Genomic DNA, 26,152 nt, shown 5'->3' with positions numbered 1-26,152 from the left:
TCTGATCATTTGAAGTAATAGTAGCCACATTTCAATCTTTTTGGGGGCAAAATGTCACATATTGCAAATTTAGAGCCTAAAACTTGAGTTTGTGCTATTTTTAGCTTTTCTCACCCTGACAATATGCTTTAATATTAAAAAATGTCCTAAATTGTCACAAATGCACAGAGAGTTGTTTCTGTGGTGTTAAACATTATAACATAGGTTATTTGCTACCCTCAAAACACATTTTTTCATGCAGATTTAATGAAATTATTTGATTTTTACCCCTTATATCAATGCGTCATACTATGTACTTGGCAGATAGCATAGCCATCATTTTTTTTGTCTCTTTAGGTGTCATACCACCAATTACTCCCTCAAATTTTGTAATGAAAGTAGGCCTACTCGAACAAAAAATAGTGCATTTGATGTCATTATTCACCTAAACTAACCGACAAATTTGCAGAAATGCAACTTTTGTTGAAAGAGAAATATATTAAGACCATTTTGAGCCAAATTTTACCTGTCTAGGAGTTTGCATTTAAAATTGAAGATTAATGCGCTCCATGGTATACTAATTTAAGATTTCCAGAAAACCAGGGGTTATTTTTAGTGGTACCTCCTTTCAGGAGCTCTCTTCTTTCTTATATGATTTTGAATGTATGTTGAAAATTGGCATGCAGAAAGGTGACACCTGTACAATTCAGGATATACCTAGTTTCTATGAAGTTAAACTTAAGGTAAAATATTTAGAAAGCTGTGAAAATTGCAAAATTTGGTTGAACAGAAAGGGACTTTTAATTGGTGGTATGACACCTAAAGACAATCCGTAATAAAGGACAAGCATCGACTTTAAAATTAAAAGTCTGCAGTAAAATGGTTTTTTTTACGGGCATTGGTTTTGACTCGGACAAAAACCAGGACTTGCAGGATAGGCTTCTTAAATGGAAATCACATTCATTTCAGCCATTTCATGCTACTCCTACGGAAGCCATTTATTATATTTCGCATTAACACAATGTATTTCTTTAATTTTAGTCATATTGGTGGTGATGTACGTGATATATGAAAGTGAGTATGATAACATATATTCATAGTTTTTATTTTCTGTTATAAGGCAAGGCATTCATATTTGTGCTAGAGTTTCTCGCAGCATTGAAGACCAATTGGCGGACTTCGGCTGTTTTTTGCTCTTTAGTCGGGTTGTTGTCTCTTTGACACATTCCCCATTTCCATTCTCAATACTATCTAGACTTGCATTGTCAGTTTAAGGTTCTGGGTGGATAAGGGAATATCGGTACCTATACTTTTTAATTACAACCGAAACTCATATAAGAACAAAAAACAAATAAGAATTACAGAGCAAATCTTTGATACATGTCTTGTGCATGTTGTAAGGTTTTCCATTTCGTATAGCACACCGTGGATTGTCTGGATTGATGAAAAGAAAGACTGAACGTATGTTCTGTTTAATATGGATTATCTTACTTTTTTTATATCTGTCAAAAAACAAATTATTTGCCAAAACGTTCAAGTGCATTGTATCTCATTTCACTGTTTATAGTTAAGTTGTATTTTATATCTTGAAAAGTTTAGTATAACACCCAACAGATTTATCATAAGATGTACTTAAACCCACTGCTGTTGGACGAGTAATTAGAAATACCAGCAAGCAAAGTGTAATTAAAAAAAATAGAACTCGATTACCAACTCTCTTATCTAAATAAAACAAAAACTTTACTATCACTTAAGCTGTTTTATCAAAATTCTGAAAAGCGGATTCTAAGTTTATGCTCTAATTTTTAAAACATAATTGTCTTCTCGAGTCGTGATTGTAAAATAAGATTTTTTACCGTAATATTCAGAACAATTTTTTTTATCCTCTTTTTTCTGCTGGCAAAACAAATCAAAAAGGAATATCATACCCTATTACCTTTGTTTTTATTAGCGTGGTGGTTCTACCTCAGGCATACATTACCTTAGCTGTATTTGTCAACACTTTTAGGAATTTTGGTCCTCAAAGCTCTTCAACTTCGTACTTGATTTGGACTTTTTAACTTTTTTGAATTCGAGCGTCACTGATGAGTCTTTTGTAGACGAAACGTGCGTCTGGCGTATATACAAATTTTAGTCCTGGTATCTACGATGAGTTTATCTATATAAAATAAGGATATTTGGTCATTTGGCTGGTGGGAACCCAACACAAAGTCTTAATCTACAATTCACACGGAGTACAGACATTCAAAGGGTATAGTACGTTCAATTAAGGTGTGATTAAGCAAGATTGTGAGCTGTTTTTTAATAATCATACACCTACATGCAAAAACATTTGGGTTATTTCAAAAACGTTATGCAAAGTTTTTTTTTATTACATTTATTTCACTTATTTTATATATCAAAGTGAGGATATTACAAGCTTTTACACTTTTTCTTTTAAAAAATAAACTCTTGTATAACGATGTTATTTTATTACTTTACTATCAAATATACCTTTATTAAACAATAGTTCACGACCAATGGCTGCATAAGTAGTCTTTTCACGGAGATTTATGTGCCCTTCAAAATCAATAATTGTCATTAAACGCATGAAACCAACCATCTAAGGTACGGAATTTATCAGAGTAGTAACTTTTGTAACAAAAAAATTGCCAACTTAAAATGCATCATCCTAAATGATTATAATGAAAGATTTATTTGGTAGGTAAAACATACTGAACGCCTATTGTATTAACAAAAATGACACTAATCATCTTAAATGTTTTTTGTAGGAATTAGCGAAGACCATAGAGATTTGATACATGATAACGGGAAAATAATTGAATCAGACCACAGTCATGCACATAACATAAATATTGAGAATCAGTCAAGTGAAGCTTGTTCTACACCAAATGATAACTCGTCGTTGTCAGAATCTGATATAACTGTTATTCGTGAATATAATACTATTGAAAATAACAGTTTAATTGGTGCTTGTCAAAATGGAGATTTATCCAAAGTTATCAGTCTTATTAAGAGAGGGGTTGACATTAACATTACCGACAGTGATGGAGACACGCCATTGTCATTGTCCTGTATGCATGGTCACATTGATATAGTAAACTTACTGATAGATAAAGGTTGTGATATACATAAACCTAACATTGAAGGAAAGACACCTTTCATGAATGCTTGTTATCAAGGACATCTACCGATAGTAGCACGTCTTATTGAGAGAGGGGCTGACATTAACACTACCGACAATGATGGAGACACGGCATTGTCATTGTCCTGTTTCAATGGTAACATTGATATAGTAAACTTACTGATAGATAAAGGTTGTGATATACATAAACCTAACATTGAAGGAAAGACACCTTTAATGAATGTTTGTTATCAAGGACATCTACCGATAGTAGCACGTCTTATTGAGAGAGGGGCTGACATTAACACTACCGACAATGATGGAGACACGGCATTGTCATTGTCCTGTTTCAATGGTAACATTGATATAGTAAACTTACTGATAGATAAAGGTTGTGATATAAATAAACCTGACATTAATGGAATTACACCTCTAATGAAAGCTTGTTATGTAGGATATCTACCGATAGTAGAACGTCTTATTGAGAAAGGTGCTGACATTAACATTACCGACAAGGATGGAGACACGCCATTGTCATTGTTCTGCAAATATGGTCACATTGATATAGTAAACTTACTGATAGATAAAGGTTGTGATATAAATAAACCTGACATTGAAGGAAAAACACCTTTAATGTATGCTTGTCTTAATGAATATGTACCGATAGTAGCACGTCTTATTGAGAGAGGGGCTGACATTAACATTACCGACAATGATGGAGACACGGCATTGTCATTGTCCTGTTTCAATGGTAACATTGATAGAGTAAACTTACTGATAGATAAAGGTTGTGATATACATAAACCTAACATTGAAGGAAAGACACCTTTAATGTATGCTTGTCTTAATGGATATCTACCGATAGTAGCACGTCTTATTGAGAGAGGGGCTGACATTAACATTACCGACAAGAATGGAGACACGGCATTGTCATTGTCCTGTTTCAATGGTAACAGTGATATAGTAAACTTACTGATAGATAAAGGTTGTGATATACATAAACCTAACATTGAAGGAAAGACACCTTTAATGTATGCTTGTCTTACTGAATATCTACCGATAGTAGCACGTCTTATTGAGAGAGGGGCTGACATTAACATTACCGACAAGAATGGAGACACGGCATTGTCATTGTCCTGTTTCAATGGTAACATTGATATAGTAAACCTACTGATAGATAAAGGTTGTGATATACATAAACCTAACATTGAAGGAAAGACACCTTTAATGTATGCTTGTCTTACTGAATATCTACCGATAGTAGCACGTCTTATTGAGAGAGGGGCTGACATTAACATTACCGACAAGAATGGAGACACGGCATTGTCATTGTCCTGTTTCAATGGTAACATTGATAGAGTAAACTTACTGATAGATAAAGGTTGTGATATACATAAACCTAACATTGAAGGAAAGACACCTTTAATGTATGCTTGTCTTACTGAATATGTACCGATAGTAGCACGTCTTATTGAGAGAGGGGCTGACATTAACATTACCGACAAGAATGGAGACACGGCATTGTCATTGTCCTGTTTCAATGGTAACATTGATATAGTAAACTTACTCATAGATAAAGGTTGTGATATAAATAAACCTAACAATAACGGAACAAATCCTCTAATGAATGCTTGTTATCGAGGACATCTACCGATAGTATCTCGTCTTATTGAGAGAGGTGCTGACATTAACACTGCCGACAAGAACGGAAACACGCCATTTTCATGGGCCTCTGAAAATGGCAAAATAGATGTAGTAAACCTACTGATAGATAAAGGTTATGATATAAATAAAGCTGACAATGTTGGAAAACCACCACTTGAGAAAGGTGAAGGAACTAATATACAAACACAAGTACAAGAACAGAATATGGCAGGTAAGTGGCTTAGATTTGCTTTATTAATTGTGAACTATTTTGAAATCAGAATTCGAAATTTATTCAGTCCCTTTTGTTATTATTATAATTGTGTGTGCATTTAGTATACTGGTAATATAATTTGCAAATTTAGAAAAATATATATAGAAGCAATTGATTTGTTTCAAATTGAATGAAATCCTCCTAATTTATGATCTTATAATACCAGATTGTTTTCCAGAGTAGAATCTTTAACTTGAAATACTTATTCATACTACAAATTAAATCTTGTTGAAACTCTGCTTTCTGGCTTATTGAACTTTACGTATTTTATAAAATTTATTATCAGTGTCTAAATTGCGGTAAAAACTAATTCTATTCAAAAACAAAATTCCAAAATTGTAGAAATATCTTTTTGTTTTTGAAATTATTTACCTTTCAGTATTGGAAAAATTAAGTTTAACAAACATATTAATTCCCCGAGGGTATCACCAGCCCAGTAGTCAGCACTTTTGTACTTTTGTGCTGACATGAATTATCATTGATATGGTCATATTTATAAATTAACTATTTACAAAACTTTTTATTTTTTTATTACTAAGGCTTTTCTATCTCAAGAATCGATTACCTCTGCAGTATTTGGCAAATCTTTTTGGAATTTTGGTCCTCAATGCTCTTTAACTTCGTACTTTTTTCGGCCTTTTAAACGTTTTTGGGTTCGTCCGTCACTGATGAGTCTTTTGTAGACGAAACGCACGTCTGGCATAAATCCAAAACTTAATCCTGGTATCTATGATGAGTTTATATATGTGAACTTCCTTTTTTGAAATGACTGGCATTATTTATCAATTATTCATGAAAGAGATTTGATAGAATAATAACGTTTTAATATTTCAACAAAAAGAGGGACGAAAGATATCAAAGGGACAAGTCAAACTCATAAATCAAAAATAAATTGACAACGCTATGGCTGAAAATGAAAAATACAAACAGACAAACAATAGTACACATGACACAACATATAAAACTAAAGAATAAACAACACGAACCACACAAAAAATAGGGGTGATCTCAGGTGCTCCGGAAGGGTAAGCAGATCCTGCTCCAGATGTGGCACCCGTTGTGTTCAAGCTTCACACTTACGTACTTTACACAAGTTTATTATTAGATAATTTTCAAAAACAATTTTTATAGTTTCAGCATTTTCAAAATCAAAGGACAGAATAAAAAAGGCCTCAAGATAAAATGATAGTTAACTCCCCACCCCCACCCCAAAAATAGCATCATGTAGGCAAGCAAGAAAACAAAAAGCTTAATCGAAATTAGTCCCAGCATCTCATCCTCTTAACATCAAAAGGCTACTTTCTTAATAAATACACTGATATTCTTAAAAGTAAACGGAATTGAAGTAAGAACAGGAATTACAAAATAACACATAAATATATATATAAAAAAGACCTTATGTTAGGTTTTGGCACTTGAAAGTCCACATTTTTTTCTGTTGGCTTGTATCCACCTTCAAGAGACAGAGGGAACTTAGCAACTTTACTATTTAATATAAGTAGGTATGGTCGGCGTTCTATTGAACTGACGAAGGAGATTTTAGCTATCCTAAACCTAAATATGTCTACATGGTCGGTCTTTAGACGGCTTTGGTATATAAATATTTATATTTTTAAACAAAAGAAAAATACTTCAGTTTTATTACATGAAACACCAATGGAAAAACAACACTGTAGGACGTATTGGTGAATGAGGACTGATGAAGTAATTCAGTAATAAAATATTTAATGTCAAAGTTTAAAAGGATGCCGCCATTTGGAGAGAAAAATCATAATGCAAAATGTTGTTTTGCGGAAAGGATTATGAACAAAAAAGTTACAGCCAAAATATGAGTCATCTGATACAGAAAGAAAAGTCTAAAGTCAAATTGAGGAACATTTATTTGTATAATTTAGCGAAATAAAAAGAGTTATATGTAATTTCTATAGTTAATACTATGATCATGGTAAAGGGTATCTTCGCTAGCCAAGGTTTACGATCCACTCCTGTTCTCTTCCCCCTTGGCGGATTGAGATAAAATTTCGGTGACACAAGGTAAGAATTTTTATTGGTTGCAGTCGAAGTTTGCTGCTTTCAACCAAAAAGCGCCTATAACATGATCACGAGTAAATGTAGAAAGTGTTTGTAAACGATTGCCACGGGTTTCTTGTGCAAACAATCTTTACATCGCTAAACATACGACTACATTTAATGACAACTTGAATGTTTTTAATCAAAATAAAAAGTTCCTGTGTAAGTTCCTTGACAAATGCATGTTTGTTGACGTATATCTTCATTTCCGGCTTTACCAAGTGTGTAGAATCTAGACGCTTCCGTGTTTTACCTCTAAATTGAAGAGTTCAAGTGCTACCATTGGCCAGGAATAATGTATTCTGAATGGGCGTGACTTTAATTTCCGATAGATGACTCAATATTGTTATCAAATATGTTGGCCTAATCTGCCAAGGGTGAAGATAACGGGAGTGGATCGTAACCATCGGCTAGCGAAGATGGGTAAAGGGGCGTGTGTAATTATCTTAGAATCGACGTGACGTGATTCGGGGTTTACAATCTACGGCATTTGATACCCTTGTTCGCCTTTGATAACTTTCACATCACCTTCGTTTTCGACTTTTTTTCCTCCCGCGACTGCTGTCTTTTTCAATGTAATTGCCTTTCCCATACATTTCTTTGAAGAGAAATAGGAACACTTCCAACCCGTCTGCCTATTCTTTGATCCATCCGTTCGTAACACCATTGTTGATACTCTTAAATTCGCATCATGCAAGGGATATTCTATACGTCATATTTATCACACCGCGAGATGCTCTATTTTCACTTGCAGCAATGAATTTTCTTATGTAAACGATTTATTATGTAGACGAAACGCGCGTCTGGCGTACTAAATTATAATCCTGGTACCTTTGATAACTACTTATTCAATTGTTTATTCGTGATAAATTATTTTCAATGACACACATATGACAGAAATCATTCATTTTAACATTTTAAAGTTCATTGAGTCCGACAACAAATCATGTTTGGTAATCCTACAAATATTACCTAATGGCAAATACCCTTTATGGCAAACAAATAATTACCCCGAACGAACTGATAGTCAAATAATTGGGGTATTTTAGTAAGTCTTAATATAAGAAAAATTTTACAACTTGAAAATATGATAATGTGCTATTCCACACTCATCAACTTTATTCTTTCAGTAGTAATCGTTCCAAAAAACTCATATTCCCATAAGCTCTTTGAAAGCGGCACACTATGTTGACGAATAGGTTGGAAGAAAAACTCTTTTTTCTGTGAAAATTGAAAACATTGTTAACTGTATATTGTACAGAAATAGATCATGCCATTAGGCGGGGACATTTGGTCCCAAATCTGGTATTTTTCGGAAAAAATCCTCGGTAAGATGATATATCTGGTAAATTACACCGAATATATTTTGATTGAAACTCTATGTACATACAGGTAAAGGAAATCTTTTTCTTTTTTGTTCACTAATAAGCTGAGGAGAGTTGTCTCATTTGCAGACATACCACATCTTCATTTTTAGCTCACCTGGCCTAAAAGGCCATGTGAGCTTTTCTCATCACTTGGCGTCAGTCGTCGTCGTCGTCTGTCGTCGTTAACCATTTTTCAAACATCTTCTCCTCTGAAACTACTGAATGAATTTGAATGAAACTTAGCATGATTGTTCCTTAGATTATCCTGCACAAAGTGTGTGCTTCGATTTTTGATCCGTCAAAAAACATGGCCGCCGTTACTTAAAATAGAACATAGGGGTCAAATGCAGTTTTTGGCTTATATCTCAAAAACGAAAGCATTTAGAGCAAATCTGACAGGGGTAAAAATGTTCATTAGGTCAAGATCTATCAGCCCTTAAATTTTCAGATGAATCAAACAAACCATTGTTGGGTTGCTGCCACTTAATTGGTAATTTTAAGGAAATTTTGCAGTTTTTGGTCATTATCTTGAATATTATTATAGATAAAGATAAACTGTAAACAGCAAAAATGATCAGCAAAGTAAGATCTACAAATAAGTTAATATTACCAAAATTGTCAATTGACCCCTTAAGGGGTTATTGTCCTTTAATGACAATTTTTCACAATTTGTTCATCATATTTGCTAACTTTAAAAAATCTTCTCCTCTTAAACTACTAAACCAAATTCAACCAAACTTCAACTGAATGATCAGTAGGGTGTATAAAATAAAGTTTGTGCTTTATTTTTTATTTCGTCAAAAAACATGGCCGTCATGGCTAAAAATAGAACACAGGGTAAAATGCAGTTTTTGGCTTATATCTCAAAAACTCCAGCATTTAGAGCAAATAAGACAAGAAGTTAAAGTATTTATTAGGTCAAGGTCTACCTGTCCTGAAATTTTCAGCCGAATTGGGTAACTGGTTTTTCAGGTATAATGCCCCTGAATTGATGATTTTAAAGAAATTTTGCAGTTTTTGGTTATTATCTTGAATATTATTATAGATACAGATAAACTGTTAATATCAAAAATGCAAAGTAAGATCAACAAATAAGTCAATTTGACCAAAATTGTCAATTGACCCCTTAAGGAGTTGTTGCCCTTTAAAGACTTTTTTCACAATTTGTTCATCATGTTGACTTACTTTAAAAAAATCTTCTCCTTTGAAACTGCTGTATCAATTTCAGCCAAACTTAGGCTAAATGAGTTTCAGAGTATCTAGTATAAATTTTATATTTCATTTCCTTGTATGTCAGAAACATAGCTCCTATGGCTAAAATAGAACATAGGAGAAAATTTTTTTTTTTTTGCTTTTGAAGAAAATAGGACGATTCAAAGAACATTTAAATAAATTGAAAAGCCAAAATAATCATTGATGAGAGATTTAACCAAAAAAATTAAGGTGAGCGATTCAGGCTCTTGGGAGCCTCTTGTTTTATATGTAATGAATAGACATGCTTATGCATACCTTTGATGATAAGTATTTTCCCTATAGTACCGAGAGAATTATACATGTGCTTATACTCTGTCTTTATGTTACATATGTGTGTAAAAGTAGAGTCTCGCGATGGTATTCAAAATTAGAAATACCACAACAAGAGGGGAATTTAGACATATACCTTTTTGTTTGTTTAAATTTAAGTAAAAACTCCCTCTTTTAAGGAATACGCTAATTTAAAATAGATTTAAAATAATTGGTGAAAAGAAAACAAATATATTTTACGTATCTCAAAAAATACCAGTTGTGTTCAATATACAAGCTTAATAGCCAAAGAGAGATAGCAATAACCATTTATGTGAAATGTTATGGTAAATTACGTTAACGTTTATCAAATAAGACTTGTTATGGTTGGCAAAAAAAAACACATTTTTCAACACCTAGTTGTGTGCTGGGAACCTTTGTTTTGTAAAACTCCTTGAGAACATATTTCTATTTCGTCTGCGACAAGTTGAGAAATACGTGATATAAGGATAATTAGCCGGCAGCGGAGGCAAAGGCGTAGACTATTTGTATATACCTCTATATTTCAAAAGGCAGAAGTCCTAATTGCAACGCTCTTTGTGTGCAAATACCTTATTTTACGAAAATTCAACTATGCATTATTACGGTGACCTATAGTTGGTAATTTATGTGTCATTGTGGTCTCTTGTAGAGAGTCGTGACATTGGCAATCATACCATATCTTCTTTTTTATATTATACATAAAAAATAAGTGATAATTCTCAATTTGCTGTTTTAGTAAATCTTTGTTTACTTCCCGTTACTTCGATATCATTTCCTACATAAAAAAAACAACTTAGTTTATCTTTTGTAAACAATAAGAATTGATGTTGCATTTTTTTCAATCATCGCAAATTCCAGTAATTTTTGTAAATATAAATATTTGAGTAATTCACAATTAAATCTCTACTCGATTTTAAGAAGAATTTTGATATTTTTAATATACACAACATTAACACTTATAATGAATCTCACATTCATTTTAGAAAATCCTGAGTATTTACTACCTTTTGCTGGTAGTTCTGAGGATTTTAACAAACTGCTATCTACTGGAACATATAAATCGTTTGAAAATAGAGTTTTCCTTTGTGGAAGTTGTGCATGTGGAAAGTCAACCCTAGCAAGTGTTCTTATTGGTAGTACAATACCACTTACGTGGAAATCAACAGATGGATTAGTCATACACTTTGGACGTAACGGTATTAACTTGGAAACTCATGAGATGGTTCCTTTAGCGGGAGGTAATGTAGTCTAAAAAATGATAAAGATTAAATCTGTTTAATATGAATAGCATATTTGTATACTTAATGAATGGCTATTATTTATTTTTGAATTAATTGAACCATAGAATTAATTATTGACCTTTACATTGAATAAATTGCGAAGGGTATTATGTAAAATGCGAAGAGTCAAAAATTTATTTTATGGTTCATTAAATTCAAAATAAATTATTGCCATTCATCATCAATAAATTTCTATCAAAAATAAGGCGCAAAAAACTTATTATATTATTTATAGTAACAATAGCAACGTACACACATGTTGATGTTGGCGTACAAATACACTACGTCAGAGTGGGAGTGTCGCCATAAAAATTGACAACATTGAAAATAGAAGTAATACTTTTAACCAACCAGGAGATCGTTAAAACACCAAATATATTTATCAGTAATTGTTTAGAAGGAGTTGCACATATGAACAATCGTATAAACAAACGATATATGAATGAATTCCGGATACGAAATAGAAACTCCACACCTGACAATGGCAAAGTCCAAGCATTAATTAGGGACTTTCGGTTTATAATTGTCCTCGGAAATCAGTATTTTTGTGATATAAAATCGCATAGACGAATGGACTTCGTAATTAACATAAAACTGCACTCTTGATAGCAAAGACGTAAAATATCCATTGACTCACTCTATTTCACTAAAATTGGTGCGCATCTGATTTGATCTTTGTGATGGAACGGTTTCGCCGGTTTTCCGAGAAAATTTAAATAAACACATTTCTTTGTTTCAAAACTGCTGCTTTCTGACTTATGAATGCATCTTTATAATACTCCTTTATAAACGTTTTTATCATTTTTTTTTTCATTAAGTGAACATTTTTGCAATGGAGGTTATTTTTTGTCAAGCATATGCGTTTGGTTGTCCAAGTGCTGGAACAACAAAATGCTGTTGTTACGTGTTTTTTTTTTATGAAACTAATTAACATAATAAACAAACTAAAGAGACCTATTCGATCTATTTTTATCATAGTACGTAAACATAGTTGCGTGCTGGCAACAACAGTATTTTGGTGATTGTCAAATATTCCCTCAAGATACAAACATTTGCATTTTCGACTTTGGGTGAAAATATCCTTTTATTTTCGTTAAGTGATGTTTCTGTTTATTGAATTTCAATTAATAAACACTAAACAGTCTTCGAACGAAGCGTGTGTAAGTCAATATACTTTTAAGGGTTAAAAAGGAAGATTTTAGACCAAGTTATAATTGTTGTATGTATATTGTAAGCCATAAAATGCATGTCAATTACCGTCATGTATGGCAATATTGTTGCTTTGGTTTTTTTCTATAAAATAGTTGCATCTTTTACTTCTATGCTAGCATTTGATTATTTTTGATATTTTTACAATCATTGTATAAATTCGTATTACAGACACTTTTAAACACAATTTGAAATGTTTATACTAAAAACAGCTATATACATAGATTCAATAAGTGCAACAAGTGTGATAGGTTATTTTTTCACTCGAGACCGTAAAATTTATAATATTTTAAGCGCGAGGCTTGTCGAGCTTTTTAAAGAAAATTATAAATTTTACTGTAGAGAGTGGAAAAATATCGTAATACACCAGTAATAGTGATGGAATCTGTTTCGTGAATGATTTGTATCCTTCTCTTTCAAATATTTTCAGAAAGTCCTTTAATTGTGGCGTCATCAGACGTGGTCACCTTTTTTTTTATGGCGTCACAATAGGAAATTCAGAAGAAATCAAGAGTAAAATTCCAAATTAGATTAAGAACAATCATTTGCTGCGAAAAGATACCTCACTAGTGATGGAATTTTTTTTTTCTCCCACTGCTAAGGAAATGTGAAAATAGCACAAGCATAAGAGAAAAGTGTTTCGTACATCAGTGATCAATTATCTATATCGTTCATCGTGTGTAAATATTGTTTTTCTTTGCTATTTCTACATTTTATTTTCACAAATAAATATTCTGAATCTGTATCAACGTTTGTTCATAAAATAATAAAAAAAAGTCTTTGTTGTAGGCGGAAAAAAAGATCCGAATGTGTTGACAAAGGTGGTAATCGGTAAGCCAAATCGTGAGACAGTCATACGTCAAAGTGTTAATACCAACCAGGACAAGCACATTGCGCCATCATCTACTGGAACTGACTTTTCTAAGTCAAATCAACAGACGATAAAGAAAGACAAAGGTTACAGTGCCACAGTTTCTCATTCATCCGATGTTTTTGTCGAGGAATCTAAAGATTTACCGGTTAAAAGTACATTGACATCCGACGATGAAAAAGCTGCATCAGTTAGTCTGCCTAAGATAAACAAAATTGAAGCCTACGCTGTACGGGAAGACATTTTAAAAGAAATTAAGAGTGGTAAATACAAAATCAAGATTGCTCCTTCTGATTTAGTCGACTTTGGTGGTCAACGATCGTATGATATGACTCATCAGCTATTTGTTCAGCAAGGAGGGACATTTGTCGTGATGTTTGATGGTAGTAGGGATTTTCATGAACCTCTGACGGAATATCCTACTGGAGATATTTCTAATGAAAGTATGTTTATTATTTCAAAATATATGACTATAAACAAATATACATTTCGTTTCTACCCAAATGTACACTCATTGGACACAATACATATTTGTCATTACGGGGCCTTTATAGCTGACTATGCGGTATGGGCTTTGCCCATTGTCGAATTCCGTACGGTGACCTATAGTTGTTACTTACTGTGTCATTTGGTCTCCTGTGGAAAGTTGTCTCATGCAAGTTTTATTGTAGGTCCAGGTTTGTGTATTAAGAATACAGCTTTAAAAAGTATCATTTTGATGATGTCTTGAACTAAAACTCTATATATTCGAGGCAAAATGACACATTAATATACACATTAATGTACACATTAAGGTCAAGTTAAAGGCTTCCATTATAAATGAAACCCACCAATATAGTTAGCATAAAGTTTCAGCGACACAAGCAATGACAACATTATTGAAACGATAGTTTAACTTGTATTTTTGTAAATCGTACAATCTGTTTTTAAAAAGTTAAATCACAAAAATAATGAACTCCGAGGAAAATTCAAAACGTAAAGTCCTTGATAAAATGGCTAAATCGAAAATGGAAGCACATCAAACTAATTGACAAGAACTGTCTTATTCCTGACTTAATTGTCTTAATATTAAGGATTTATTGATTTATTTAAAGATGATATTTTTTGTTTGAAGAAAGAAAGCATATGTAGACAGGATATGAATTGTATATTCTTATTTTTCTTCTAGCTATTGTAAAGCATTGGGTCAATTCAATACTCACTTATTGTGTTGATGAGAGTGATGTTGATGATCCTATGCCTATGGTCGTGTTCGCTGCAACGCACAGCGACCTTATTTCTGAGGTAAGCATCGAATTATTTACATGTAGTATCAACTAGTTGATATCGCAAATACTATTGTTGAAAAAATAAAACAACATACAGATAAATACCTTTAGGTTTTGTTTCTAAAACCTGAATCTTAACTCAGTGTAGAATCGGTTATTAGATACACTGGTATAATTATTTTTTATTTAAAAAGTAAAACTAGATTTGTAAATGCTGATGATCCCATTTATATTTAGTACATTAAATGGCGTTCCAGTGTTTTAAACAGCAACACATTCAGTCTACGGTAAGATTGGGACAAATTAAATTAAAACATCTTGTATTTGGATATTAAATCACAAACAGTAAATATTACTTTATGAATTATATATTTACAGTATTAAGTTTTTCTATTTATAATTCATATTATGTATCCGAGAAGAGAACAAAAACTGTTGATGTCTTTAGTTTTTTATAAAATGAATTTAATAAAACAGTAGATACATATAAGTCAAGATGTCCAATGTTAGTGTCAATTAAAAAGAATTATCTGTATAGGACAATGATACCTTCTTTATATTATTTTTGAGGATTTAATAAGTTATATCAGCTGTTTATTTCCCTGGATAATCAGTGGAGTGTAACAGGGTAAATCAAGAGAAGCTTGGACTCTTGTTGAAATTTGTAACAAGCAAGATTTGATGAATACATCCTTTTATGTTATTAAAAAATGATTGGGACAAAACTAAACTGACCTTGTCCGTACGGTCATCCGTCTTATCGTTGAATACATATTTCTGTAACACTTTCAAAGGTACTTCTGAAAAGATTTCCTATTTGGTAAACAGCTGCAATTTGATTAGTTGTAATGTGTGCATACTGTATGGGTCCGCTAGACCTTAAATTTTTCTATACTAGTATGTTCAACGATCTTTAATTATTTGTCGTATTTTTCAATTATTTTGAACTACAACTGAACAGAATGACTTCGACATCAAATGAAGTTTTTCATTGGTAAGGAGTCATGTTTGGGTACATTTTGGATCCAGTAGTCACCTTTTTCCTGTTTTCAGATTCTATGAATTGCGATCGAAGATGTGGTCCATCATTTCCCTTTTTGTTATATACAACTGATGAAGCCTATTTACTGATGATATTATTGTTTTTGTGAAATGTGTAAACCCTAATAATAGCAGCGTTGTGGAAAGACCAATATTTGGATGCTGTGCTATTTTCTGCTGTTAATCTATAATATGCTGTCAACTAAGTTTGTTGATACATTCATCATTGGTATTTGATAATTGTTGTTCATACGGACCTCCACCTAAAATTAAACCTAACATACTTGAGTTGAAATAGAAATCAATAAAATACTGAACTCCGATGAAAAAATTCAAACGATAAGTCAATGACAAAATTAAAAGCCAAAACACACTAAAACGAATAGATAACAACTGTCATATTCCTGACTTGGTACAGGCATTTTCTTTCTAAGAAAATAGTGGATTAAAGTTGGTTTTCTACTTAGCTAAACCTCTCACTTGTATTACAGTCGCATCAAATTCCAACAATTGACAACAATGTCTGAATAAAACAAACATACATAATAGGCAAAAATGTCAATATTGTGTTGTAATCTTAATCACTAATAAACAAACAGATATTTTACAAAATAGCACTAAAAGGCATATAAAATGCACATTAACATAATTATAACATTAGCAGTTATCTTTTTACATTGATATCATTTACCTTCCAGAATAAGCAGGAGAAGATGAAAAAAGAATTCTCTAAACAAGTCACTGAAATGTTTGGTACCCATGAAATGAAGAAACACATCGTGTTCGATCCAGTTTACTTCATAAATGGTACAGACAAAGATGATCTTGAAATTAAGAATTTAAAAAACCAACTTGTCAGTATTGCTGTGAACCAGCCATCCTGGGGACAACGACGGCCTATGATTTGGGTTCCTCTCGAGCTTCTGATTGATAATATGAAAAAAGATAACATAAATGTTATACTAAAAACACACTTAGCTGAGGCAAACACCATGAATGGAGAGCTAGCACTCTCTGACAAACAACTGGACAATTTTCTCTTAACACAACACGCATTGGGTAAACTAATGTATTTTAATCAACCAGAACTAAACAGTTTCATTATTCTCTATCCTCCTGCATTGGTGAATATCCTGAAGTCATTTGTCACTGATGAAATGTTTTGGCCCGAAGCTGAAACCCTGAAAAATATTCTAAGAAAAATGACGGATACTGGAATTATAAGAAAACGTGATCTCCTAAAACTATGGCAACAAAAACAAGTCAACCAGTACTTATCAAGTGATGAGTTCAAAGAGTATGTTATTCAAGTCCTCGTACATCTGGATATTTTGGTACTTCCAAAGCGGTACTTAGGCAAGACAGTCACAGACGATTGTTTCTTGGTTCCGTGCACTGCTAAAAACAAAATGCCGATGTCATTTTTGGATGACAAATCATTTGAAAACAAAACCATTTCTTTGGTCTATCGATTACAGAATAGAACCATACCGTCTTCATTGGCCTTTAAACTTATTGGTGCTGTAAGTAGTATTTGGCCTATTAAAGAGGAGAACAAATGTTCACTTTTATATCACTCCTCAGCCGTGTTATATGTTGACAGTAAAACCGAGTTCAGAATAATTATAGAGGACACGAGAATCATCGTCTACCTTACACACATACCATCTAAGTTTACCATCTCTCCAGATATTGCAGCCAGCATTCAAGAATGCTTGACATTCACATTAAACGATGTTCTTAAATTCTATTTAACAAGTATTGGAAAGAGCTATAAAAATAAAGATATATCAAACCTCTTTCAAATTGAAGTCGGGGAAGTTTGTGACAGATCCCCCTGTGTGTTTTCTGTTTCCGAGGCGAAACGAACTTCTAGCTGGAGTTGCAGTAAAAATCAACATTTAACTAAATATCCGCTGCTTTGGATTTTTGACAAGGTATGTAAAATCAACAAGTGATTGTGTTTGAAAACTTTTTTTTGCAGAATATGTATCATCCATGTTAGATTGTTTTAAACATTTTTTCCGTTATGAAGTTTTTCAGAATGTTCAATGACCTGTTTATGTTCATGTTTGTCATGCAAAATATTAACAGAGGTTTTCATGTGTGTTCTGCATCTTCTGGCTTTATCTATAATTTAATTACTCAGCACATCATAAGTATCATAAACAAAAACGGAATAACATAAACAGATCACATAACATTGCTAGTTTCATGGTAAGCGCCATTGGCAGTTTATTTTGAAAATCAATGTATCTTCATGAGCAGAAGTGTAAAATGTTAAAATATATTTAACGATAGCACCTCTCCTGAATCAGATGTGTATTATATAAATGATGCTTATCAGTCGATTGTAACATATTTTGAAATATAATGATATGTTCTAACGACAAAAGCCGATAAAAGAGATATGCATGCGGTAAATGATTTCACAAATTTTACGACAACAACCCTGCATGCAACAATATATTTTTTGTCTACCAAAGGTGAAGTTTTGATTCATCACCTGTGATACAGCGGTAGTAATACTGCATTTTTAAAAGGTTTACGGATAATTAGAAAAATCTTAAATTGCCAGGAGCAAAAACTCTTTGATATTTAATGTTCTAGTACTTATTGACAGCGAAAATAAATCCACATGGAAACTGTGTAACCTTTAGATCACATGGAAAAGCCTACGTCAAATCGTTCCAAAAATGGCATATATTTATGGATATAAACTACACTGCGTTTCTCTTTGTTTTTCAGACACAGGAAGAATGTCCACCAGAGTGTACAGGTAAATTAAGGTTTGATTGAACATGATTGTGCTTTGTGATTTTTGTTTGATGGTAGATATTTCTGTGCTTCGTACTGGTCATTTGATTTAAGTCAATTGTAAACTTGTACAGGTTTTTTTTTATTTTTTGCTGTAACGACACTGTTACAGGTTAGCGGATGGTTTAGCGATCACACACATGTTCAACTTACCCAAAAATTGTAATATGCCGGTCCAAGTCAAGAGCCTGTTACTCAGTTGTTTTTGCTGGTTAATGTCTGTCATATTCAGGTTTTGCTAATTTATTTTATATGAGTACGGCCTTTTGTTTTTTCTCTTAAATTGCTTCACATTCTAGCTTACTAAACGGTCTAGAATTTGTTGATTAATGGAGTCAAGACGATGACGTAACAATTCATATATTAACTCATTTGAACCCTGAAGGATAGTTGACCAAAGTGTCATACCAATTTGTTTTGTTTTATCGGCATTTCATTTTGAGATAGTTCTTTATGTCTATCAATCAACATGATCAATGTAAATCAATTCAAAAATATGTTTGTGAAGTCATTCAACAAAGGCCGACTAACATATGTTTTTAATGGAAACTTTATTTCTACAATGTCTTTATGATTATATAACTCTGTGTTTAATCTTCATATGCTTCAGGTCTTCACGTTGATGCCCTGGAAATGTTGCCAAGCGACAAACATCTTGTAAGACTTGCAAGCCAGCTTGATATTGATAGTTGTAAAAAGCTGGTCCATCAACTGGGGTTACAAGAAATACATTGGAAAAATGTAAATCACGCGTACGGCCATGATGCTCTGACGCTAAATACCATGGTGTTATATACCTGGATGAATACAAAGATTAAAGGAAAAACAAAAACAAAATCATTGAATAATTTGCACGCAGGACTGAAAGCAATTGGTGCTGATACGCATGTTCTTTGCAAGGTTTGTACTTTATACAATCTATTTAAATTTGTGAACTTTGTTTTTCACACGGGGGTCTCAACATGGAATTTAAGGCACAGATGTACAGCTGGAATTTCAAAAACACATCCCATTCATATATTGTAGTCTTGTGAAATCCTGACCCATAAAAATATTTCATAGCGGAATCATAACCCATTCATATATTCCTCAGTTATAACATATTGATTTTTTTTACATCTTGACTTGATTTTAAACGATAAAAAACAACATTTATACTAATCGAAGGATGAAAATAGTAAATCAAGTGACAAATCACTTGATATATTTGATGTGTCAAAAAGGGACCTTTTCCTTCGGCACATCTGTATACACCTTTATAAAGGAATTCCCCCTCCCCCCGTTGGGTTTCAATAATTGGTTTTCTAAGTAAAATCAATATATGGCGTTTGTTTCGCTCTGACATAGCATCAACTGTAAGATATATACTTCATATACAGGCGCTGTCGCAATTTTGCTACATTGCAATGTAGAGGCCACAGTTTGGAAGCAGGCGTCATCGAATCATAAGATACACATTTTTTTAATTAACTGAATTTTTTGGAAATTTTTATATAATTGATAAAAAAAAAAGACAAAAAGATAGTCAATAATCTTTATTTAGTATATTTTTCTAGTACACATTTGTTCCTATAAATTCATTTTAGAATTATATAAGGTTATTTGAATTTGAGGCTTCGGTCTATTATGGTTTCGTGTACCACTGAATTTTTAAATAGTACACAGTATTAAGAAATAGTCTTCTTGTGTAAAATTCAAAAAATGAATTGCTTACAAGGAGATTTTTGATATAAACCATATTTAGTTTTGCCCTTGTGTTTATTTATTTTTTTAAAAATACTTGTGTCTCAATTTCAATTTCAGGTATTCAGAGAATACACAGATTTTTCTGGTAAGAATACAAAAGCATTCAGTTGAATATGCAACATCCTTATATATATGTATCATTTATTATAAGGTTTCAAATGATTTGCAGATATATGTGTTGATACTAACCATAACCAAATACCGGCCTTACTTCGTATGGAATTAATGTTATTACCTTACTACATTGTGATTTTTGTGTTTTGCCTCAATTTGTATCCCTAATCTTTTTCTGAGATTTGTACATCAGTTTCTACTATAGTTGCCTATGCACTCACAGCAGGGGGAATTTAATGCACAAAGAGAAAAATATAGTTTTTTGGTCCTCAATTACACGAAACATAATCATTTAAGTATATATAAAATTGAGAATGGAAATGGCGAATGTGTCAATGAGACAACAACCCGCCTATAGATAAAAACAACAGCAGAAGGTCACTAACAGGTCTTCAATGTAGCGATAAATTCCCGCACCCGGAGGCGTCCTTCAGCTGGCCCCTAAAAAATATATACTAGTACAGTGAAAATGTACGCCATACTAATTTCCAAATTGTACACAAGAAACTAAAATTAAAATGATACAAGACTAACAAAGGCCAGAGGCTCCTGACTTGGGACAGACGCAAAAATGCGGCGGGGTTAAACATGTTTGTGAGATCTCAACCCTCCCCCTATACCTCTAGCCAATGTGGAAAAGTAAACGCATAACAATACGTACATTAAAACTCAGTTCAAGAGAAGTCCGAGTCCGATACTATACTTGGACAAATGACACATTACCAAGAAAATTTCAAAGTTTTATATTGAGGAGGTTTAAAACGATCATAATGTTTTGACACTCAATGAATAAGTGTGCCACTAACAGAAACAAAGGTAAACTAATACCAAATAGATAAAAAGAAATAGTTCCTCTTACCGATTTAGGTGTAAGCAACAAAACTATTGAAAAATGTACTTAATCGTATTACAAATTCCTATATGTTTAGTTCTTACAGTGAAGTTATGGGATGGACATTACAAGAATTGCCGTGTTTAGATTAACAAAACCTAGTCAAATATAAAAAAAGAGATGTGGTATGATTGCCAATGAGACAATTGTCCACAAGAGACCAAAATGACACAGACATTAACAACTATAGGTCACCGTACGGCCTTCAAACCCCAATTTCATATCAAGACTGTTGCATTAACCCTTATAGTAATAGCCTTTCAATACATCAATGTCTTTGTCCTTTAGCAAATTGAAAAAAAACAATTATCGTTTGTCCTTTATATTGTACATTGTCAACATGATTTTGTTCTAACCTTTAGAATTTCAAGTTGTCTGTTGTTAAATACCGTATGTTAAAATTTTAAAACGTTATGTTGGTTTGGGTTATTTACTTTATCGGATACCTTTTTGTTCAATCCTCGGTTTTTCAATGATTACGTAAAGGTACACCCAAAGTCGTGATTCTTTATTGGTTCAAGCAGCTGCTTCCTGCCATTTAAGAAATAATTCATGGAAGCCATAGATTTGTTGGAAATTTACACATGGCCTGGGCCGTGATATTCGAATTTTATCCTGAGCGTTAGCGAGGGATGAAATTAACGAATATCACGGCCCAGGCCATGTGTAAATTTCCAACAAATCTATGGCTTCCATGAATTATTTCGATTCTAATAGGACAAATACGATCATTAAAAAACTGAAGCGATGATGGGTATACCTTTGTGTGTGGCTGTTCTATTTTACCCACTGTTCGATAAATGTAAAACAATTTAATAAACCTGCATGAATGATTTCTTAACTAACCGCTAGAAAAAAAAATGTGCTTCCTTTTGTTACTTCTCAGTAAACCCAACATTTGCAATTTCAAATTTACATTTTTTATCGTAAGGTACCGTCAAATTCACTGTTGACATGTTGTAACCAAGAAGCCGCCATGTTGACTTGTTGAAATCAGTAAATGTGCGAATAATGCAATAGAACAGAAAACAAGCAACACCTACCTCAATAATTTATTTCAATGCAATTGTATCCGAGTTAAGAAGGTAAACGCAATAGAAAAACCTTCAGCTTTGACGTTTTCATACGTATGACGTCATGTTTTGAAATGACGTTAATGCGCCAAAATCATTACTGGAATTTCGCGGAATTTTAATTTATTTTGTTTTTGTCCATTTTTCCGTTCTCTAATGTGTAAATTCTTTTTGTTATGCGTCAGAATCAGAATAAATGTTCTGTAGGGTTTTATTCAATTGTAATTGTTAACACAGCGAAATCCACAACCGTTTACACATAGGTTACGATACATGTGGATTTACGTGGGAGGCATATTTAAACAGCCATTTGTGTACATCTTGGAGTCTGCGCTAAGTATAGATATATCGAGAATTTTATCACGGTGTTGTTTACAAAGCGAAAGAAGCACGTCATATTAGAATTAAAGATTACATATATGAAAGTAATGCACCAATTAATAATAAGTATATGCACCATATATCCTTTGTGCTGAATAAGTTTGATACACTGATATTTACAGACATCAACGACTATGTTATTATTACAACTAGAAAGATGATCTAAGTTTTCATAGATACCCTGACCCATAGCGACTTATTCAAGCTATCACTACTTGTATCACTCTTTACTATAGCGTGATAGCCAGTTGTTCTTGGTAGAGGATTCCGAAACAACCGATTGCTATGGAATAACATTTAATGATTGTAAGCGAAAGCGCATTCAATAACGGTATCGAACTTGCAAACTCAGAATCATAGAAGATAAACTTCTATTATACTAAGACTATTTGGCCTCCACTGAAACTGAAAAGTCAAGGTTTTGTTAAGGGGTACAAATTACCCTTTAGAATTTAAAGTTGTCTGTTGTTGGTTTGTGTTATATACTGTATCGGATACCTTTTTGTTTACTCCTCAGTTTATTATTGATTACCTTTAGGTAAAACCAAAAGTCGTTATTAGGTATTGGTCCAGGCAGCGGCTTCCTACTGTTTTAAGATTACATACGTAAACATGGTATAAGTAACGCACCAATTAATAATAGGTTTGGCACGATATATTATTCAAAGCTGAACTAGATTAACTAGTAATACATGAAAACTAAGCAAACGTTTCAAAGTCAATAAACTATACAACCTATTAATGTTTCAAATTAGTTTAAAGAGTCTTTCTTTTTATTGTCTCAAAACAATATTTTCATTTATCTAACATCAGGTACCATTTCTAAGAACGGGAAAGATGGAAAAAAACCAATATCCCCGGTCTATAGTGGAACAAAACACTCCTTTAGAATATCAAGTTATATCAATAATCGATGTCTCATTTTGAAACCAAACACGGTTTTTTTTAACATTCTGGTACAATATCTCTAGAACGGCTAAAGTGAAAACGACAAAAATCGACATTAACTTGTCTGAAGTGTGAACACAACTTATCACAATGTAAATTTATTCAAAACACAGTTATCTATTTATCATATGTAAACCTAAATATATTAATGTTTCATACAAACAGGTACAGTTCCTCTGGAAAGTGGTCGATGAACACAATCAAATTCAAAAACAACATATCTGCAGTGGTGCAAACCTTCAGTTTGCATTAAAATTGTTTCCTTTTGATTACAAGTACCTTGAGACAAACACATTTGAAATTTCCACACTCAACCACATGTTCATTTTCTTAAACGGTAACATTTAAAATGATGAACAACAAACGTGCCTTATTTTTTGTGGTTTAAATCATTAAATGAAATAGTGTAAGAACTGGAAACTTAAAGTGATAGATAAATTTTGTCGACATATTTTTAATAATATTTATATTCCTTTACAGAATTTCCAAATGTCGGACCAGACGAAGTTCCAAATGATGATGTCCTAAAAAATCTACCTCAAAAACTTGGTAACTGCGCTTTACAACTGGGTGTAGAACTAGGAATAGCTATAAGCTCTATAGAGCAGACAAAAACAGATCACCGAAAGATGTACGATCAAACTGAAGACATCTTAAGAAAATGGAAAAATTCAACTGAAGAAAAACCTACTTTATTCAAGTTACTGGTTGGTCTGGAACGCGTTCATCTTGGCGGCTTCCAGTTTGTTAAAGACATGTATCTCCACAAATGATTTTGTAGATAACGAATGTCAATCACTGAATGTTGTTTTTACATTTTACTTGATAGACACTTAAGTTCGGCAACAGTATATGTCATACATTTTCGTTCAACTAAATCCAATATACAATGAATTTCATCTACAATATGGGTCGTACTATTTGATGCCCCTTTACAAAAATTACATAGTATGCGTAAATCAATATTGATTAAAATCAAATTAATTTCCACGGTATTCGTTATACAAATTGAGTCAATTCAACTCCTTTCCCCAAGTAAAATACAAACAAGTTCTTTCATTTAACAAACTTTCCACAGTATGTGCCGTACATTTTGGTTCAACCATCCAGCCTTATGGAAATATTTACATTATAAAGCTTTGCAATATATTAAAAGAATCATTTATAAAGGGCAGTGCTTTTCCTTTTTTTTTTAGGGGGGGGGGGGTTCATTGCATCTCAAGGGTTTGATAGTCTGCGAGCACTTTCTGGATTAACTATCCTTTATCGAAAACGTTCAGAGCCATACATATAAAGGCCGATGATTTATAAGAACTGAATCATTTGAAGAGGTGTATGAACTGAAAGAATCTAGAAATAATACCCACATCCATCTTGCATAAAGAAGGGAGTTCCAACCCTAGTTTCTTAATAATTCGTTTATTCATAACCGGAAATAAAATAATCTCAAAATAGCTACCAGAATTGAATGTGTACAACTGATTTTTATGTGCATTAAAGAATGTTTTTAAAGATATCGACGAGATAATACTACCCTAAATACATACGAAAATATCATGTTATCTAAGGTACGATTACAATAACCTAAATCTCTTGTGAAGTAGTCATGTATTGTTTAATTGCATTCCTGGGCATATTATATTTGTATTTGGTCGTCTCCTTTTAAGAATGCCTTCTTGGTTTTTTTTATGGTACAGGAGTTGTAAAACATCATTTAACTATTTCTTTAGTGGCACATTTTAATTACTTCTTAACCATCCATGTTTGGGATTTATTAGTACTTCGAAAAAAAGTAGCAAAAATGTGTTGAACCAACGGGAGGCAGAACAAAAACTGTTTAACCTCAAATTTAACAATTCATTTCATTTTTATGCATTTGAATCGATAGATATAAGAAGATGTGGTATTAGTGCCAATGAGACAACTCTTCATTCAAGTTACAATTTGTAAAAAGGTAATCATTATCAGTGAAAGAATGACCTTTAAACGGAGGATTGACTCACACCGAACAGCAAGCTATAAAGGGATCTTGGTCTATGTTCATATTCAACAAATGACACTCTCCAACATTGTAGACAAGAATAGAATTAAAAAACAGAAATCTGTCTTGTCGATCTTGTATTGCTGATTATTTGCAGTTTAGTTCCCCCCCCCCTCCATGGCGTACACTTGCAAAATCGTTTTCGTACCCTCACCATTTCGTACCTTGTGGAATAATAACATGTATGCCATTTCGTCCTTCATGGAAGGTTTATATGTAATATCATTTCGTTCCTCATGATAGATTTATACTAAATGGAGGATGGAATTGGGGAATGTGTCAAAGAGACAACAACCCGACCATAGAAAAAAACATTTCGTACCTCATGGAAAATAAATATGTAAGGCATCCTCAGTGTTAACTCAAAACAAAAAACAGGGTAAAAATATTCTTATTGAAGGGGCTTGACAATCGCTTCAATAAAGAAGGACAGTAAAAACATAAAACCAGAAGATGTGGTATGATTGC

The 26,152-nt window shown here is 32.7% G+C and overlaps 1 protein-coding gene across 1 annotated transcript; it reads left to right on the top strand.

The window, feature by feature from the left end:
• Positions 1-1,017: 1,017 nt before the first annotated feature.
• LOC143042934 (uncharacterized) lies at positions 1,018-24,631 on the top strand. Its single transcript, XM_076215439.1, has 10 exons — positions 1,018-1,053; positions 2,751-4,979; positions 10,987-11,241; positions 13,282-13,806; positions 14,532-14,647; positions 16,371-17,609; positions 18,421-18,451; positions 19,100-19,389; positions 20,293-20,320; positions 24,124-24,631. Exons 1-10 carry the CDS (start codon positions 1,035-1,037, stop codon positions 24,414-24,416), a joined length of 5,025 nt encoding a protein of 1,674 aa, XP_076071554.1. The 5' UTR covers positions 1,018-1,034; the 3' UTR covers positions 24,417-24,631.
• The last annotated feature ends 1,521 nt before the right edge of the window (positions 24,632-26,152 follow it).

Source organism: Mytilus galloprovincialis, chromosome 8, assembly GCF_965363235.1.
Source record: "Mytilus galloprovincialis chromosome 8, xbMytGall1.hap1.1, whole genome shotgun sequence".
Taxonomy (NCBI): domain Eukaryota; kingdom Metazoa; phylum Mollusca; class Bivalvia; order Mytilida; family Mytilidae; genus Mytilus; species Mytilus galloprovincialis.
The sequence above is the reverse complement of the archived record's forward strand: the minus strand, read 5'-3'. Positions and strand labels throughout refer to the sequence as shown.

Coding starts and splice junctions, on each gene's coding strand:
- LOC143042934 (XM_076215439.1), top strand. Junction 14,648..16,370: donor ACAGCGACCTTATTTCTGAG/GTAAGCATCGAA, acceptor TTTACCTTCCAG/AATAAGCAGGAGAAGATGAA. Junction 18,452..19,099: donor ATGTCCACCAGAGTGTACAG/GTAAATTAAGGT, acceptor CATATGCTTCAG/GTCTTCACGTTGATGCCCTG.